Source organism: Hypanus sabinus, chromosome 9 (assembly GCF_030144855.1).
Source record: "Hypanus sabinus isolate sHypSab1 chromosome 9, sHypSab1.hap1, whole genome shotgun sequence".
Lineage (NCBI taxonomy): Eukaryota > Metazoa > Chordata > Chondrichthyes > Myliobatiformes > Dasyatidae > Hypanus > Hypanus sabinus.
In genome coordinates, this window is record NC_082714.1 from 140,899,939 (window position 1) to 140,920,097 (window position 20,159).

Below are 20,159 nucleotides of genomic sequence, written 5' to 3' on the forward strand. Positions count from 1 at the left end.
ATAAACAGAGAGCAACAATTAACTCGATTAAGATTCGAGCAACTACATTATATTGAAATGTAGCCAGCATGTTGGATGAGAGAACAATTTACTAAAAGCCAAGTATTAAGTTGTGTTTAAATAGGATAAATTAGACAGAATGCTCTTGGAGTTAACTGAACCCCCATAAGATAACAAAAATGATTTTTAAAATAACATTCAGAGCGCAGATGATAAAATTACATAGAAACATAAAATATTAAAGCAGGATTAGGACACAAGAGACTCTGTAGATGCTGGAAATCTTGAATACAAAATACCAAATACAAAATACTGGAGGAACTCAATAGGTTAAGCAGCATCTACAGAGGGAAATAAACAGAAAACATTTTGGGATGAGACCCTTCATCAGGACATTAACGTTAGGGTTAGGATATTTGGTCCTTTGAGATCATTCAGTATTATCAAGGTCATCATCTATTCCAATACTAGAGCACATTACAATTATTACACCTTTTAAAGAACATGTTCCACACTGATGTTGTTACCATCGTAGATAGTTTCAGATTCAGCCATTTTGCACTGCATCTGCCATGTTTTTGCTCTCTTGCTTATCCTGTCTAAAGCGTCTTGATGTCTCCTCATTACACACATCTTCACAGAGTTGAGTGTTGTTAGAAAACTTCAAAATAATGCCTTGTTATCCTGACCATGTCATTGGTGTACATTATAAATCGCTGAAGAATACAATTAGTTTTGTATTCCACCATGCAAAAGACCCTTCTTCCACTTATTTCTTATCTGTCAACTAACTGTAAATCCATGTTGATGCATTAGCCCCAGTACCATACATTTTACACTTTACACATTAACTTTTATATCAAATGTTTTCTGAAGATCTAAGTACATCATGTCCACTGGTTTTCCCTTATCCATTTAACTAGTTACATCCTCCAATAAAGACACAAAAGACTGCAGATGCTTGAATCTGGAGCACAAAACAATTTGCTTGAGGAACTCAGTGGGTTGAGCTGTATCTGTGGAAACAAAGGAATTGTTGATGTCTGGGGTTGCAACCATGTATCAGGACCTCCAGCATATCTGGCAAACATGATTTTTCTATCAGAAATCTACCTCAGCTTTGTGAATTCCAGCTGTTCTTTTCATCCATTAGAATAGCCTGAAGCATTTTTCCTACTACTCATGCAAGACCCTTCCTTGCTTTTATAAACAGTTAATTGAGACCTGCTCCCTTTTAATCTGACATCTGTTCCATAATCTACAGAATCCACTGGTCTATACATGCAATGACTTTTCATGGCCCTCCTAGCTTTCTTAATTCCCTTCCAGAGTTCTTTTCTGGCTTCTTTATAATCTTCTGGCTCTGTTTGATTCTAGCTTCTTGAGTTTTACATACTGTACTTTCCCCTTTTCTTCTTAACTAAATTCATCACCTCTCTCAACATCCAAGATTGTCTTGCCTTGTCATTCTTGTCCTTCCTTCTGACTGGAACACACCTGTCCTTTACTCTGTGCAATAGGTATTTAAATACCCTCAACATGTCAGATATGAACTTGCTTAGAAACAGCAGTTCCCAGTTCCTGCTCCACTTTTCCTGCCTAATACTTTAGTAATTTGCCCTGCTCCAATTTAATATTCTCCCACAAGGTCCATACTTATCCTCATCTATAGTTATCTTAAAACTTAAGGAGTTGGTGGTCACTTTTTGCTAACAGCTCATCCATTCAAAGGTCATCAGTCACTTGGCCAGGCTCATTACCCAACACCAGGTCTAATGACAGCCCCTACTTTCGTTGGACTATCTACATATTGAATTAAGTGTAATGACCTGGGAAAGGTTTCCCCGCTAATGTAATGGTTTCTCTGTAGCGCAGTGTCTGGGTTATGACAAGAGATAACGGGGGCTTTGGAATGTGCACTGGCCAATGAGGGGAGATGTTTTTCTTTCTTGTGTGCCAAGGGAAGGTTTCACAGTCTTTTGTTCGACAGAAGATGGAGAGAGAAGATGCCAGAATAGGGAAGTTGTAGACTGCAGGATGGTATGGGGATGGGTGTTGACGCCCGGAGAGAAAATCGATGGACAACGAATAGACAGGAAAACCGTGAGCCCCAGTGTTGTGTATTAGACTGTTTCATGAGAATGGGCCCTTTTTCTTTTGTTTTCTTTACTAACCCTACAGTCAAATTAAGAATTATAAAGCTCAATCAATTATACAATTAAGTATTGTGTACTGTTTGTTATTTCATGGTACTGATTTGTAACAGGGGAACACATCACACAGCAAGATTCCTTAAGTTTGGTTGGGCCATTAACTGCTGCCATTAATTGTGGGGAAATGTCGTCCTGTAACAATAATGCCATGAAGAAAACTGAACAGTCAATCATACTCTTCAAGTCTTAGACAACAAATCAGGAATTAAAAGCTCTCATCTTCAACGAGGTATGATTGATGGCATATTCTGATTTTCTCCCCATATTTAAGCATTCATGTGAAGACTCTAGAATTTGCGACCACTTTGAATGGAATACCAATGAAAGCTTTGTTGTCATGGCAATAAATTAGATCCGATTTTCTAATTGTTACGTTGAATCATATTTCTGCAGTAACTGCAAATCTGGCAGAGGTTTCCTTGCAAAAGCTTACATCCAAATTCTCTGACCAGTCAGAAATACCATTTGTTAAGCAAGGATAACAGAAGAGACATTTTGTCTTCTAACTGGACAATTTACTCTCAAATCCTTTGGCCTCTGCTGCACCTCTTCATTATACTGTACATTACTCTGTTATGCATAGGGAAGACAAATACAGATACACATGTGATGGATTGTAGGGATTCAAAGCATTTCAGAGCACTGAACACATTTCAATTAGGTACATTGATTGTGAATGATGACTTAATATGTTTGAAAAACATATAATTACTATCAAACTCCAGAAAGCTCAGTTGAACAATACAGCATTGTCATGCTTAATATTCTGGTTTTATAAGGCCAATGAAATTCAATGTCACCTTTCATTGCCAAGTGAAAGGGCATGCCAAGAATTTAGAGACAGTGGAGAAGGCATAGTGACTATGGTCAGAATAAAATAGACTGTGCTAGGTAAATGAGGTTATATGCTGATGCCAGGGATGCCAGGGATGATGTAACTGACTATCCCTCTCCACAACAAGGATCCTGCTATTTTCCCTCATCACCGTTGTAACTAACTGACCACAAAATTCTCAAGTTTAGATGTCTTTTTGGACATTAAGTTATGCAGAGTAGGACAAGCTGATGTCTTGCTGAAGACATGATTTGTAGCATATTAACAAACCCAGCTTGATTATTATGCATTATGCATTGTGTCCCAATGCCTTCACTTTGTTACCACAGAGGAGGTCTGGTAATAGCTGTTAAGTCTGTTTTGCCCTCCCCAATGTATACTGTTCCTCCTTTTTCTCAATTAAGTTACATAAAAATGAATGCTCCTTAGGAATTACAGATCAAGTATCTCCAATTCTTTTTCACACTGATATGGCATAGAACCAATTAAAATACAGAGAATAGGACCAGGAATAGGCTATTCAACTCTTTGGGTCTGCCCTAGCAGTTAACATGATCATGATTAATGATCCACTTTTATCAGAATTAGGTTTAATATCGCCGGCATATGTTGTGAAATTTGTTGTAATTGCAACTGCAGTATAATGTGATACATATTAATAGAAAAAAATAACATGAACTACATTAAGTATATGTATCTAAATAGTTAAAATAAACAGCTACAAATAGAAATATAAAGGTAGTATGGGTTCAATGTCTGTTCAGAAATCAGATGGCAGAGGGGAAGAAGCTGTTCCTGAATCGTCGAATGTGTGCCTTCAGGCTTCTGTACCTCCTTCCTGATGGTGAGAATGAGAACATGATCTGCATGATGGGGATTCTGCTGGATAGACGCTGCCTCTTTGAGGCATCATTGCACCTTGAAGATGTCCTAGATACTACAGAAGCTAGTGCCCATGATGGAGCTGACTACGCTAAGAACTCTCTGCAGCATATTTCAATCCTGTGCAGCAGCACCCCTCCCCATACCAGATGGTCATGCTATCAGTTAGATTGCTGTCTGCTGTAAATCTGTAGAAATTTACGAACGTCTTTGGTGGCATACCAAATCTCCTCAAACTCCTAATAAAAAATAGCTGCTGTCATGCCTTCTTTGTAACTGCATCAGTATGTTGGGTCCAGGATAGATCCTCAGGGATATTGGCACCCAGGAATTTGAAATTGCTAACCCTTTCCACTTCTGATCCCTCTGTGAAGACTGGTGTGTGTTCCCTCATCTTATCCGTTTGAAGTCCACTATCATTTCTTTGGTCTTATTAACTAACCTGTTTCTGCCTTGTCCTCATAGTCATTGATCCCTACAACATTAAAAAAATATAGTCATCCCTCCCTGAATATATTTAATAACTCGACCTCCACTGTCTTCTGTCATGGAGAATTTCATACTTTCACCACTCTGAGATTTAGCACATTACTCCCAATGTGCTAAATCTCATACCCTATATCCTAAGGATATGACCCTTGGTTCTGAAATTTCCAGGCATTCAAATCATCCTCCTGCATCTAATTGAAACATCCTCTTGCATTTACTGTTGGAAATGCTTGAGGTTTCTATGAGATCTTCTTTTGTATAGAAAGACCAAAACACACAGAGTTCCAGATGCAGTTCCACCAAGGCATTCTTGTGTTTGATCTCTAACCCTCTTGCATCGACGTCCAACTTCACACTGACTTCCTAAACTGCTTCCTGGATCCAAGTGCTTGCTCCCAGCAACAGGTATACAAGGAATCCAGGCCTTGTTGCACTTCTCCCGTGCCCAAACAATGAAGGTCTGACTTCTTAATTTTAGATTTAGAGTGGAAAATCTTACATTTATCTATATGCATCTGGCATACATCTTCCCTTCATCTCTACATCTTCCCTATGTCATTTTGAAACTTCTTAGCCCCGTCCTCATTGAAATCCTGTCTCCTACGAAACCCTAAACCCTCACCCTCTCATTCCACCTCCACTTACACTTTGTGTTGTCTACAATCTGGAAACACTACATTTTGATCCCTCATCCAAATAATTCATCTCTATTCTGAATAGCTGAGCCCAAGGTTGGATCCTTGTGGTATTAGTCACTGCCTACCTCCTGGAAAAAGGACCTGTTTATTCCTATTCATTGTTATTGCCTGTCAGCCAATTCTCCACTCTACTTCTGCCTCTTATAATCTTATAAACATCTCATCCTCCTTTGTTCCAAAGAAAAAAAACATTGCTCGCTCAATTTTTCATCATAAGACTTATTCTCTAATCCAGGCAGTATCCTGGTAAATCTCCTCTGCACTTCTGCAAAGCTTCCACATCTTTGCTATAATGAGGATTTGTCTCCTTCCCCTTTTTAGAATAATGGGGTTACATTTGTTGCTCTCTAATCTGCAGGACCTGCTCCTGAGACTGAAAGAATTTTGAATGATGATCAACCAATGCAACTACTATTTTTAGGCCTAGTTCAGTTAGTATTCCGGGATTTAGATGATCAGGTCTAGGGGGATTTGCCATCCTTTAGCCCATTCATTTCTTTAGTACTGTTTCTTCACTAACACTAACTTCCTTCAGTTCCTCCTTCTCTCTAGACCCTTAGTTCCCTGATGAGTCAGGGAGGTTAATCATATTCTCTTTCATGAAGTCAGAAACAAAGTATGTGTTTAATTATTCAGTCATTTTTTAAAAAATTCCTAATTTTCACTGTTTCTGATGGTAGGGAACATATATTTGCATTCACTAACATTTTTGACATATTTACAGAAGCATTTAAATCAATTATTATGCAGGTTTACTCTCAGAATGTATTTTCATTGTTTTAATAAATGTTTTTATCTTCCTTTGCTTAATCCTAACCTGCTTCCAATCTTTTGGCCCGCTGCTTTACTGCAAATTTATGTGCCTCCTCTTTGGATATATTACTATCCTTAATTTTATGTACCGGCAACAGCTCAACCATTCGATTTTTGCCTGAGTGGAATGAATAATTATTAGTATTCACTTGTAAATTAAAAAAAATAGTATCCACTGCATTTTCAGTGTTGAACCAGTTAGTGAAGCTCCCCATTCTATCACAATAACTTACTGCTCATACCTTTGTGGTTTCCTTTGTTCAGATTCAGGAATCTAGTTTCTAACCCCACTACTTTACCTTCCATCTTAATGAAGAATTCTATCATGTTACGATATCTAATGGACCACATACAAGACTGTTAATTCTATCTTTTTCAACACACATTGTACTGCTTCAGATAGTCTGTTCTCTAATTGTTTCTCAATACATTGGTCTAAAAAAAATGCACAATCGAGCAATTTCTCTTCCAGAGTATTATTGATAGCTTGATTTAAAGAGTCCATATATAAAAATGATAAGATTAAAATTGTACCCTTATCATGTACACCTCGAATTTCATGTTTGATTTCATCCACTGCATCACCACAACTGTTTAGGAGTTAATAAACAGTCCCGGCAATATGGCTTTAGCATCACTTATTCTAATACTGCGTTAGATGTCACATTGATTACTTCTTTGATTAACACCGTAACACTGCTATCCCAGCTTCTTTCCCCTTTTGATACTCTTTCTTAATGTTATATACATACCAATTGATATTCAGTCTTCTTTCCTGCAGCCATCTTGCCATAATAATACTACTTGTATCCACTTGTCCTGTTAATTCATGTGTCTTATCTGTCTATTACTGTGCATTGCATTTAAACTTACCTAATTGACATTATCAGCCCTCTTAGCTTTTGTTTGCACAATGGATCAGTTTGACTCTCACAGTTTTATGCTTTGCTCCTGCATGTAAATTAGGCTATTAGAACATGGTAGATAGGAGGATTGTAAGTCCATATTCTCTGCCATTCAGTGTTACCTTAGCTTCAATTTATCTACTCTGCCTGATCCTTTCGACCCTTGATTCCCCTCAGGACCAAACATACATCTAACCTGCAATAACCTGCCACTGTCTGTTAGGTGTTTGTACGTCCTCCCCTGGGTGCCTCTGGGTGCTCCATTTTCCTCCCACAGTCCAAGGACATATCAGTTAGTAGGTTAATTGGTCATCATGAACTGTCCCATGATTAGGCGAGGGTTAAATCGGGGGCTGCTGGGTGGTGTGGCTCAAAGGGTTGGAAAGGTCTGCTCTGCACTGTATCACAATAAATAAATGAACGAATAACAGAAGCATTCAACTGGATTACAAAAAAATTAATATAATATTACAAATTGTGAATAAAAACAGACACAAGGCATATTCTGATATTGACTGATGTACATTCTCATGCTCGATGTATGTGAAGTGGCTGACCAAATGAAAAAGAAAAAATTAAGGTAAGTTACCCAAAAAGTACATTCTAAACTCTACAACTATTATACTCTTTACTTTGGGCAAAACCGTTCAGGAAATTGATTAATGATGTATCATTCTAAATCTTTTGAGATTTCTTGGAAGCACAAGTTTGTGAAGGAAAATTCTAAGTTGTGAATTAATTTTGAAATATGGTTCCCCAGAATTTTGTCATGTATTATGCATATTTCAATTCAGTAGTTGGAACGTTTATTATAAAGCTATTTATAAAGCAAAGTAATTTAGCACTGTTAAAAATTTTCAAAAATGGTTAAAGAAGCTGCATAAATTGAAATTTCATGATTGCGTTATATAAATGGCAATTCATAATCACTATTTTCAAATCACACATGATGACTATGATACACAACTATGTCATCAATCATATGTAGTTGTAGAGAACTCCAACTGGGTGCTTAGTCTAATGACGATACTTTTATAGATAAACTGATAGCATTGTGTTCAATGCTTCATACTTAATGCAAGGTCATACATTAAATGCATCAATATAAGGAAGCTTACCATATTGATTAACACATACAGAAAATAGCAAGTCAGATGTGTATTGTGAAAAATAAAAATCAATTAATATGTTGTCCATACGTTATAGAGCTTATCATGATTGTGTTATATAAATGTATAATATAAATCCATAAGTTATTGAAGTCTATGTATTTCTACTTTTATAATTTGCTTCTTAGAATGATGACCATCTTTCAAAATCATTTTTACCTGATTGGAGCTCCTCTCGATTGAGCTGGCTTCAATAGGACTGTGATTGTCGTGTCCGTCTCATTCAGAGGGCTGTCAGTGTCATACAGTGGCATGGAAGGAGCTGCCAAGAAAAATCAGAAAGTGTGTAAACAGGTGGAGAAGGGAATCAAAATGGAGATTACAAACTCAGACCATCCAATAATTTCATTATCTCTTCATGCTTACTGCTCACTGAGGATGCCACATTTATATTCCACTGTGTCATTTATCTATCATTTACTGAGATTGTCATCAGTAACCATTAATAATGCCCCATTACTGTAGCTCCATATAGGTTGGTAGAAAATAGTTTTTATTATATTGATAAACTGGTTGACGGAGAACTTCATTTGTGTGGCTTATGGTTGAAAATAGGTTGAATTCAGCATTACTTAGAGAAGGGATGGGTGCACATTCTTCATTTTGAACGACCCTCCTTTCCAATCAGGAAATTGCTTTGTTTCCAATGAACTCATTCTTCCATCCCAAATGTTTGTAACTACTTTAAAATAGGTTGGAAATTCAAATTCAACCCTTAAAGGCATCATAGGTCTTCTGAGCATTTATAAAAACATCTCTGGAATTGGAGAGCACAATCTTAAAATGCCACTATTTATAAAATGCTGGAATCTTACTTACAAAATTATTCCTTCGAATTGACTTTATTTTATTACGTCCTTCACATTCATGAGGAATAAAAATCTTTACATCTCTACCTAAATATGCAGTGTGCAATCATAGTAATTTATAATATTTATAATAAAGAGAACAGTCAATGTAGCATAAAAATACACTCGAATCAGCAAGTGTTCATCAGTCTGATGGCCTGGTGGAAGAAGCTGTCCGAGAGCCTGTTGGTCCTGGCTTTTCTGCTGCGGTACCACTTCCCAGATGGTAGCAGTTGGAATAGTTTGCAGATTGGGTAACTTGGGTCCCCAATCATTCTTTGGGCCCTTTTTACACGCCTGTCTCTGTAAATGCCCTGAATAGTCGGCAGTTCACATCTACAGATGCACTGGACTGTCCTCACCACTCTCTGCAGAGTCCTGTGATTAAAGGAGCTGCAATTCCCATACCAAGCAGTTTTGCAGCCAGACAGGATGCTCTCAATTATGCCCCCGTAGAAAATTCTTGGGATCTGGGGGCCCATAGCAAACTTCCTCAACCATCTGAGGTGAAAGAGGTGCTGTTATGCCTTTTTCACCACACAGCTGGTGTGTACAGACCACGTGAGGTCCTCGGTGATGTAGATGCCGAGGAAGTTAAAGCTGTTTACCTCTCAACCCCCGGTCCATTGATATCAATAGGGGTTAGTCCATCTCCATTCCTCCTGTAATCCACAACCAGCTCCTTTGTTTTTGCAACATTGAGGGAGAGGTTGTAGCAGCAGCAGTACAGTACAAAAGTACAAAAATTTAAAGGTAAATAAAGAGTGCAAAAGAAAATAGTCGTGACTCAGAGGGTCAATGGAGTGCGGAACGGGCTGCCAGTGCAAGTGGTGCGTATGAGCTTGATTTCAATATTTAAGGGAAGTTTGGATAGGTACGTAGATGATTGGGGAATGGAGGGCTATGGTCCCCATGTGGGGCGACGGGAGTAGGCAGTTAAAATAGTTCAGCATGGACTAGATGGGCTAAAGGGCCTGTTCCTGTGCTGTACTTTTTTATAACTCTATAAAAGGGAAAACAAGGTACTGTTCATTGGACCATTCAGAAATCTGATGGTGGAAGGGAAAAAGTTACAGTCGGCCCTCCTTATCCGTGAATTCCGCATCTGCGAATTGCGAAAACCCGGAAATGCTCTTCCAGCACTTGTTGTTCGAGCATGTACATACTTTTTTTCTTGTCATTATTCCCTAAACAATGCAGTATAACAACTATTTTACATAGCATTTACATTGTATTAGGTATTATAAATAATCAAGAGATGATTTAAAGTATACGAGAGGAAGTGCGAGGGTTATTGTGGATCGGGATCGGAAAAAATTTTAAGTTCTTTTACTAAGTAAGTCAGAACAGGTACATCTGGTAATATTTTGCATCAGTTAGTCAAACGTTTGCATTCATATATAGTATATATTTTACCTTTCTATGCATACAAAACACTCAGAAAGTATGTTTCAGCACCAGGCCCAGGAAGCTCCTGAGTTTGATCTAGTGACAGATCGCTATCAAGTGCGCTCTCCACCATGCCGGGTTGATGTGGAGGATCAAAAACCCAAAACCCTGTGGTGAACTACATATACCTGTCTGGACAACCCCCACCCCCTGACTGACTGCTCCTGTGGCTCCTCCCACAGACCCCGGTATAAAGGTGATTGGAGGCACGGCTCCTCCCTCAGTCTCCAGGATGTTGTGTGGGGATATCTTGCTGCTGACTGCTCTCTTCCAGCGAATAAAAGCCTATATCTCGCCTCACGTCTCCGAGAGTTATTGATGGTACATCAAACCCCAAACCCCAATAATTAAACCACTGCATTGCTCAGTAATAATTGTAGCTTTCATCAGGGCAAAGCCTTTCTCACTTTATCCGTTATCCTTTAAAATTGTTCCGATCGTTGACCGACTATAGCCTAACGCTTTTCCAATGACCGATGGCGTTTCACCTCTTTCCGAATGCTTTATTATTTCTACTTTATTTTCAATAGTGATTATTTTCGTGAACAGAAACACTGCGGATTCAGATCTTTACCGCCGGGTCTAATGTCCACCGCACTGACACAGGTTAAATAAGGTCTTGGGTTCCGCTGGGTCCTAAGGTCCACCTCATTGAGACAGGTTGAATAAGGGACTTGAGTATCTGTTATCTTTGGTATCTGTGGGGGGTCCCGGAACCAATCCCTCACGGATAAGGAGGGCCGAATGTATTCCTAAATCATTGAGTATGTGTCTTCAGGCTCCTGCACCTTATCTCTAATGAGAGTAACGAGAAGTGGATATGTTCCAGATGATGAGGATCCTGCCTTCTTGAGGCACAACCTGTTGAAGATAACCTTGATGGGTGATGATGGCTTGTGGCCATGTTGGAGCAGGCTGAGTCTAAAACCTACTACAGCCTCTTGTGATTCTGTCCACTGCAGTCTCCATACCAGGCTGTGGTGAAACTAGTTAGAATGCTCTTCACCTTACATTCAGAGAATTTGGAAAGAGTCTTTGCTAACATACCAATTCTCCTCAAACATCTAATGAAGTTGAGCAACTGGTGTGGCTTCTTCGTGATTGCATCAATGTTTTGGGCCTAGGATAGATCCTCAGAGATGCTGATGCCCAGGAACTTGAGTATGCTCTCCCTTTCCAATGCTGACCTCTCACCGAGGACTGCTGTGAGTTCTCCTGACGAAAGTTGTACTAAAAATTAGGTTTGAGATTTGAGGGATGTTTCTTAATGTTTTGATCTTTTAATACAGGTAGTAAAATAAAGTTACATTGTGAAAGTCTAACTTCGCCCTTCTCTTTCCAATAAATCCAAAACTCATCTCTTAAATTTGTTGCATTATTTTTCATTAAGCAATGCTCGTAAATCAGTTTAGATCAAGGAATACCATTCACTCTTCAAATAAAAGCCTCCCATGTAATATGAATTGACTTAGCATCAATTTTCTCCAAATAGATGACTCTGCAGAAGAAAAATTACATCTATTTATTGCTTCGAGATTATAATCAACTTCTTCCAGTTAGACAATTCTGCTTTTACAATTTTGTACAATTCAAAAGAACTTTGCATCTCTCTGGAACTAAACAAACTATTTTAACAGTATCTGATCACCATTTAGAATTGTCTTTAAATATTTGATTTTATATCAATCAAAATTAGTTTAATACTAAACTATAATCAATGTAATTGATACAGATACAGGATATGGCTGTCTTTAAGAAGGCCAGCTTTCATTGCCCAAATATCTGCCTCAGAACTAATGTTATTTGATGGCATGTCCATGAACCACCTAAGGACTCTGAAGTATAGGCCCATTCTAGTTGAAATTAGCCTGCTGCCTGAACTTGCTGCCCAGAATCTTTGTACGCCAGTGCTCATCTGCGTTGGATGTGGAGAGTGGATTGAGCCGGTCTTTGATTTGAGACATCAGGCCCCGAATAACCCTGACGCTCCTGGGCATGATGCAAAACTGGGGGTGGAGCTTTGCCTTTTACTAGTCTGTTAAGGTTTTTTATAAATTTTAAAAGCCTTGATTATTTTAATGTAAATTATTTTAATATAAAAATAATCACTTATTGCTGAGAAATAGTAAAAACATTGAAATAAATAGGTCAGTTATTAATCTTTTCCTCCTAGTCTCAATTCAACAGAGTCAAGTCTTCAGTCCTACGCTGATCTGATGGTCATTGAATCAGAAAGACAGTTTCGCGAGTGAATTGCCGGAAGGTTCTATTGGTGGCTTGAATGACGGTGTGGAATGACAGCTGATCCAGTCACTGCCACTTGGCTTGTCCAGACATAATTCCAGGGAATGGCTGACTGCCAATAATTCCTTTCAGAAATATCTGTCATAGCCAGGATAATTCTGGTACTAGAGATACCCAGTTTATAGTAATTAATTCATTGAATCCAACACTTGGAAATTATTCCTTGCAAATAGAAATAGTTCATTTTGATTATATTACAATGATTCTCAAGATATCAATCCAATCAGATATTTCAAGCACTAAGGAAATTTTGATAATAGTTTTTGACAAATTGCCTCTTATTAGCTCATCTTCCTTGCTATTAGCCATGTAAATATTAAAATCCCACATCAATTAGCATTCTTAGTATTGCTGAGAAGAATAATTTTATTTTTACAGCAGTAAACATTAAAAAGAATGGTGATATGCAAGGAAGCATTCACTTGAATATCTCATAAATAATAAGTTAGCATATTTCACAAATAAGCAAGCACAGTATAGTATACTTCATGGTCTTTAATTTCAATGTAAATGGTAGTAATCTAAGGATCTTTTTCATTATTCAGTCTTGAAATATGGAGTTGATGACGAGGCTGGCATTAATTTGCTCGTTCATAATTCTACCTGAAAATGTGGTGGTGAGCCACCTGTTTAAATCCAGGAAACTAAGTTAGACATAATCGCTGTCAGGTAGAGCCTTTCAGTAATTTAACTCAATAGTTATGGAAGTATGCTGATGTACTCAGTGGCCACTTTATTAGATACACCTGCACAACTGCTCGATAATACCAATATTTAATTGGCCAATCATATGGCAGCAACTCAATACATAAAAGCATGCATTGTCAAGGGGTTCAGTTGTTTTTCAGACAGAACATCAAAATGGAGGAGGAATGTAATCTAAATTACTTTGACTGTGGAATGGGAATGAATGTTTGAGTATCTCAGAAAATTGATCTTCTGGGATTTTCCACTCAACAGTCTCTTGAGTTTACAGAGAATGGTGCATAAAACGGCAAAAAAAAAATTCCAGTGAGCAGCATTTCTGCGGGTGAAAATGCCTTAGTGAGAGAGGTCCGAGGAGAATGGCCATACTGGTCAAGCTGACAGGAAGGCTACAGTAACTCAAATAGCCATAGGTTAAATCTTAGGTGTGCAAAAGAGTATCTCTGAATGCACAGCACGCTGAACATCTTGAAGTGGATGGACTACAGCAGTAAAGCTTCCAAACATGCATGTAGTGGCCACTTTATTAGGTACAGGAGGTACTTAGTAAAGTGGTCACTGAGTGAGTACAAATACTCTCTGACTTCAATCCATTAAATTTGAGAGGCATATATCAAGTTATTGGAGCAATATAATACTTCACTGTTAGCAAAGGGAACTTCTTGAAAATGTTAGGTTGGGTAACTGCTTCTTGCACACTGACATAGGCAACGCACACAAAATGCTGGAGGAACTCAGCAGATCAGGCAGCATCTATGGAAATGAATAAGCAGCTGATGTTTTGCGCCAAGGTCCTTCTTCAGGACTGAGAAGGAATGGGGAAGTCCTCTTTCTAGTAAACAAATTCCCCTCCAACCCCCATGTCTCTGACTTTTTACCTCATCTCATTTACCTTCTACTTTCCCCAGGTCCCCTCCTCCTCCCTTTTCTCCTAAGGCCCACTCTCCTCTCCAATTGAGTTCCTCCCTCTCCAGCGCTTGACCTTTCCCACCTGGCTTCATCCATCACCTTTCAGCTAGGCTCCTTCCGCTCCTGCCACCTTTCCATTCTGATATCTCCCCCTTCCTTTCATTCCTGAAAAAGGCCGTGGCCTGAAACATCGACTGTTTATTCATTTCTATAGATGCTGCCTGACCTGCTGAGTTCCTCCAGCACTTTGTGTGTGTTTGTTTTGGATTTCCAGGATCTGCAGACTTTCTCATGTTTACACTCTGGACGTATCAAGCTTCATAGTGATGGCCTTTTCCTCACTGCTCTTATCCCAGCAAATTATCCTCTGCAACTAATTTCCTTTAGTTTCAACAGTTTGGTGGGCATCCAATGATTCCTATTATGTCTCCAAGTTCTTTCCTGCTCTGATTTACACTCTGCTGTGCAACAAGATCCAGTACCTGACAAAATTTGAAGCTGTTTTTTCCCCCAAGTTGATAGATGCAAATGAGCATAAGGAAGGAAGCATCAGTTTATGTCAGGACTGAACTCCAGTCCAACGAATGTAAATGTTTTATTTGGGTTCAGTCTTCCATTATCTTCTAATACAAGGATGTCAAGGAACCTCCACCTTCGCCCACTATGGAGCTTAATTAAGAGTGAAGCTGACATACAGAGTGTACTCACACAAAACTTGTTTATTCTAATTGTCAAGGAATCACAAGTATTCCAGAAGTTAAGGGATCTTGCATTATTATTTCTTGCTGGTCCAGTTGCAAAGAATATGACACTTTGGTATTTTTGTTTAGGACTTGCATCAGAATCAGCTTTATTATCTTTGGCATATGTCATGAAATTTGTGGTTCCGTGGCAGCAATACAGTGCAATACATAAAACATACCATATGTTACAATAAGAAATATAACAAGTAAATAACTATTGCAAAATAGTGAAGTAGTCTTTATATATCCATGGACTCTTCAGGAATCTGACGGTGGGGGAGAACTAGCTGGTCCTAAAGCACTCTAAGTGTACATCTTCAGTTTCCTGTATCTCCTCCCTGAAGTAATAATAAGAGGGCATGTTCTGGGAGGTGAGCATCTTTAATGATGGAAGCCACCTTCTTGAGGCATTGCCTTTCAACAGTGCCTATGACTGAAGTGGCTGTGGCTACCACCATCTGCATGTTTTCTCAATCCTGTACATTGGAGTCTTCATACCAGGCGGTGATGCAACCAGTCCGAGGACTCTCTATGGTACATCAGTTGTTCCGCTTTAATTACTATTAGTCAGTTGTCAAGGTAGACAGATGTCAATTTACCTGGCACTTGTGTAGATGGGTACTTCAAGGAAACCAGGGTGCGGTTTCACCTTTGATTAGATTAGCTTTATTTGTCACCTGTATATTGAAACATTGAAACATATAGTGAAATGTGTCGTTTGTGTCAATGACCAACACAGTCCGAGATGTATTGTGCTGCGGACAGCCCAAAGGTGTTGCCGTGCTTCCGGAGCCAAAATAGCACAATTCACTCATGCATCTTTGGGATGTTGGTGGAAAGCAGAGCACCTGGAGGAAACCCACATGGTCACAGGGAGAATGTATAAATTTCTTACAGACAGTGGTGGGAATTGAACTCCAATTGCTAGGGCTGTAAACTGTCACACTAGCCACTACACTAGCTACAATTACAAAAAAGCTTATTTCCGTAATTGAGAATTACTTCAGCCACTTCTGGGTATTTATAAGTTTCCACGGTTCATTGTGTAAGGAAAACAGTTAACAATCAGCTTTAGAGTGAATTAAAGAACACAGAACAACTGGACACTCAGCTCATGTTGTCACTGAGACATGCTGTCCTTCCAGTTTTCTCCAGACATGTATGTTGCAATGTTTGAAACACATGACAGAGTGAAAGCTCCTCACTTTCTTGTGTCTGCACCGAGATTTAAATCCTTAGATGCCCACCCTCACAATTTCATCATGACAGACTGTCAAACATCATTCCACTTAATCATGCATTTCCTTGTGGTGTAACGAGGCTCACCAACATAGAAAAGGACATGCAGAGGTGATGGAGATGTCAGTTCCTCTCACAGCATTGGGACACATTTAACTAAATTCTTTTTAACAAATCATATTTATGTAAATTTACTGCCAGACTTTAATTTGCCTCTTCATCCAAGGGTGTGCACAACAGTGATGTGCAAGGATGTGGTGTAAAGATAGTAATCTTCATATTCCCCCACACAACTAGGCAACCTGCTGTGATATGTTGAAACTTAGATTTCTGTTTCCATCTTGTTTAAGGAAGAATGAAAATAAAGCAGCAAACACCTTTGAAGGACACATTTTTTTTGTTGGACAAGTATCGGCTATGGTGACAGAAAAAGAGTAATTGATTTACAGTATAATGCACCTGCTCTATGCTTGATTGACAATACAAGCTAGCCATTTTCTGGGAAGCTCTTAAGTATATTTCCAGTCTTACACTGTTGAGATGAATAGTAATGCTATTGTAGTAGATCACTGATGTAGATTAGTATTTATTGGCACTGATTGTAGCTACCTAGTGTAACTGTCGATTCATAGTCCAGAACTTGCTGCTTAGTGGCATGGTAAAGTACTGGTTAGCACAACACTTTAAAGTACAGACGGTCCAGGTTCAATTCCCACCACTGTCTGTAAGGAGTTTATACATTCTCCCTGTGACTGCGTGGATTTCTTCCGAGTACTGGTTTCCTCCCACAGACTGTTAGGTTGTTAGGTTAATTGGACATTGTAAATTACCCTGTGATTAGGCCAGGATTAAATTGAGGGATTGCTGGGCAGGGTCACTTGAAGAGCCAGAAGGGCCTACTCCTGTATCCCAATAAATTAAAGATAAATCAAAATAAATCAGATTTTCATCTGACATATACTGTATATCACAACATTTCAACTCTACCATACGCATGGTTTCTTGTTGAAGTTTTAGTTTGGCTGTAAAGGATAATAATGTGATCCATATGTGTTTACCAGTAGTAATTCTACGAACAGACAAATGTTTTGGGTTAACAACATCATTGAGTCATATCATGTTGGAAGTGGTTCTAGAGAGGTTCTTTTTTTTAAAAAAAAACTTTTTTTTATTGAATTTTCAAATAGGTTACAGAAGAAAAAAAAACTATTAAAAAAAATTATCAACCCTTCCCCCCTCCCCCCTAACATATCCCTGTAGAAAGAGAAAACAAAAGAGAGAAGAAAAAAGAAAGAAAGAAAGAAAGAATGCCTGGATATCAGAAGATCCCCACATGCTCCATGGAGTTCATAATAGCTTTAGTATATTTATTTCTTTCTTTCCCCAGATAACCAATAATTTTATCTTCGGAGCACCTATCTTTTGTAAATAAAGGTGCCAAATTTTCAGAAATATTTCATATTTATCTCTTAAATTATAAGTAATTTTTTCAAGTGGAATGCAGCTAAAAATTTCATTCTTCCAATGATCTATACTTAAGTATGAATCCAATTTCCAAGTAACTGCAATAGCCTTTTTGGCTACTGCCAATGCAACTTTTATGAATTGTTTCGGATATTTATTCAGTTTGGATTTCAGTTTTATCCCTTCAATATTGCCTAGTAAAAATAATGGTGGATTATGTGGAAGTTGTGTTCCAATAATTTGTTCCAATAAAATTCTTAAATTTGTCCAAAAAGGTTGAATTTTAAAACAAGACCAAGTAGAGTATAAAAAAAGTACCAATTTCATGATTACATCGGAAACATCGATCAGATAAATTTGGGTTTAATTTATTTATTTTTTGTGGTGTAATATATAATTGATGTAAAAAATTATATTGCCTCTAGACCCTCTAGATAGGTTCTGCATTGAGAAATACAAACAGAAATGACAAGCTTAATGCTATTTATCCTTGTATTGCGATACAAGATCTTTGTTCAATGATTCAGTCTTCAAATGCATTACTGTTCATCAATAATAAGTTACAGGTCATAATAATGTTACAACATCATTTACCCAAGACCCTTGTTAATTTCTATAGATAAATGGTAAAGAACATTCTGACAAGCTGCATCAAGCCTGTCCTTTTCTCATTACACCAACAGGGAGGTGCTACAGGAGCCTGACGACCAACGGTCAATGACTTAGGAAAAGTTTCTTCCACTTGGCCATCAAATTTTTGAATTATCCATGAACCCATGAACACTACGTTATTATTTTTGCACTACTTATGGATTTTGTACTTTATAGTAATACGTCTTTGTACTGTACTGCTTCCACAAAACATAAAAAAAAAATCACAACATATAAATCAATGATAAACATGAACTCTGGTTTAGTTGTAGCTTTACATCCCCGGTTTGATAACATTTGAAAATCACACACACACACACACACACACACACACACACACACACCCCTGAACTGGTCCCTATGTGCCTCCACTTGCCACTTTCTGCCAAGCTGAGGAACTCAGGTTAAATTCTACCCTCTTGCCCTTCTTGAAGGTTGTCCTTCAGTCCTTAAAATAAAAGTTTGAGTCCTTCAGATTCAGACTTGTGTTCTTAATTGAATGAAGTGAATTGAATCTAAGAATTATGATCTGACTCTGATAGTTACCCAAAAGTAAAAAAAAATTAATACAAATGTTTCTATTAATCTTATGGGATTTGTTTATTAGAGTGGTCCAGTGTATTGGATGCTTTTTACCTGATATTTTTGTCGTAATACGAGTGGTGACTGGCAGTCCAAAACCTTTTACAGTGCTGGCTCTTATTGTGAAAGAGTACGTTGTGCCTGGATAAAGCCCTACAAACAGGTGATGGGTCTCATTCCGCTGTTTGAACACTCTCCCTCTTTGGTTGGAAAGCTCGACGTTAGGGTCAAAGGACCCAGCAGCCTTATAGGTTATCTGGAAAGAAATAAAAGCAGCCATTACAAACTGCAGATTACACAAATAAAATCTCTGTCATGGTCAATTTACTGTTTAAAGCATTCTGAAGCAAGGATGCCCTAACCTGCTATTTTATTCATCTGGTCCCTGATATACACAAAGAACTTTGATTGCTAGTGAATGAGCCTTTTACAGTTGCCAGTCACAATAGTGCTCCGAATATTCAGGCGTTGAATAGCAGGGTCTATGATTTATTTAATAGTGGCCTATTTCTAAACTTGCTGCTAACTATATCTAATAATTGACAGCAATCATAAATGAATTGTCTAGTTTTTATAACTTGTGTTTCCTCCCTGCAGCTTGCTTGCCTTTCAAGTAACAAACACATAGGACCATATTAATTTATGAGGATAAAGCATAGTTTCCATTCTTCTTGATATATACCCGTATTGTAATTTCTATTATTGGTGAAAACACAAATCGGGCAGCATCTTAACACATCACCTCTTAAAATCATTACAGATAACCTCTTCACTAGACGTTATAATTTAATCCCTTTTGAGCACATTTTATCTTAAAATCAAAGCTAGTAGAATAAGATAGTGCGTGGTAGGTCATGCTTAACCAATCTATTAGAGGAGGTTACCAGGAAAGTGGATGAAGGGAAGGCAGTGGATGTTGTATACATGGACTTCAGTAAGGCCTTTGACAAGGTCCCACATGGGAGGTTAGTTAGGAAGAGTCCGTCGCTAGGTATACATGGAGAGGTAGTAAATTGGATTAGACATTGGCTCAATGGAAGAAGCCAGAAAGTGGTAGTGGAGGATTGCGACTCTGAGTGGAGGCTTGTGACTAGTGGTGTGCCACAGGGATCAATGCTGGGTCCATTGTTATTTGTCATCTATATCAATGATCTGGATGATAATATGGCAAATTGGATCAGCAAATTTGCTGATGATACAAAGATTGGAGATGTAGTGGACAATGAGGAAGGTTTTCAAAGCTTGCAGAGGGATTTGGACC

The 20,159-nt window shown here is 38.3% G+C and overlaps 1 protein-coding gene across 7 annotated transcripts in view; it reads right to left on the bottom strand.

Annotated features, from left to right (window-relative positions):
* The window catches only part of ptprt (protein tyrosine phosphatase receptor type T), a 1,496,000-nt gene that overhangs the window by 411,965 nt on the left and 1,063,876 nt on the right, over positions 1-20,159 (bottom strand). For all 7 annotated transcript variants that reach the window (XM_059980706.1, XM_059980710.1, XM_059980709.1 and 4 more), the window contains exons 10-11: positions 18,953-19,154; positions 8,164-8,266 (exon numbers count right to left, since the gene is read on the bottom strand). In XM_059980706.1, coding sequence (XP_059836689.1) covers positions 8,164-8,266; positions 18,953-19,154 — 305 coding nt within the window. The remainder of the gene's footprint in view (positions 1-8,163; positions 8,267-18,952; positions 19,155-20,159) is intronic.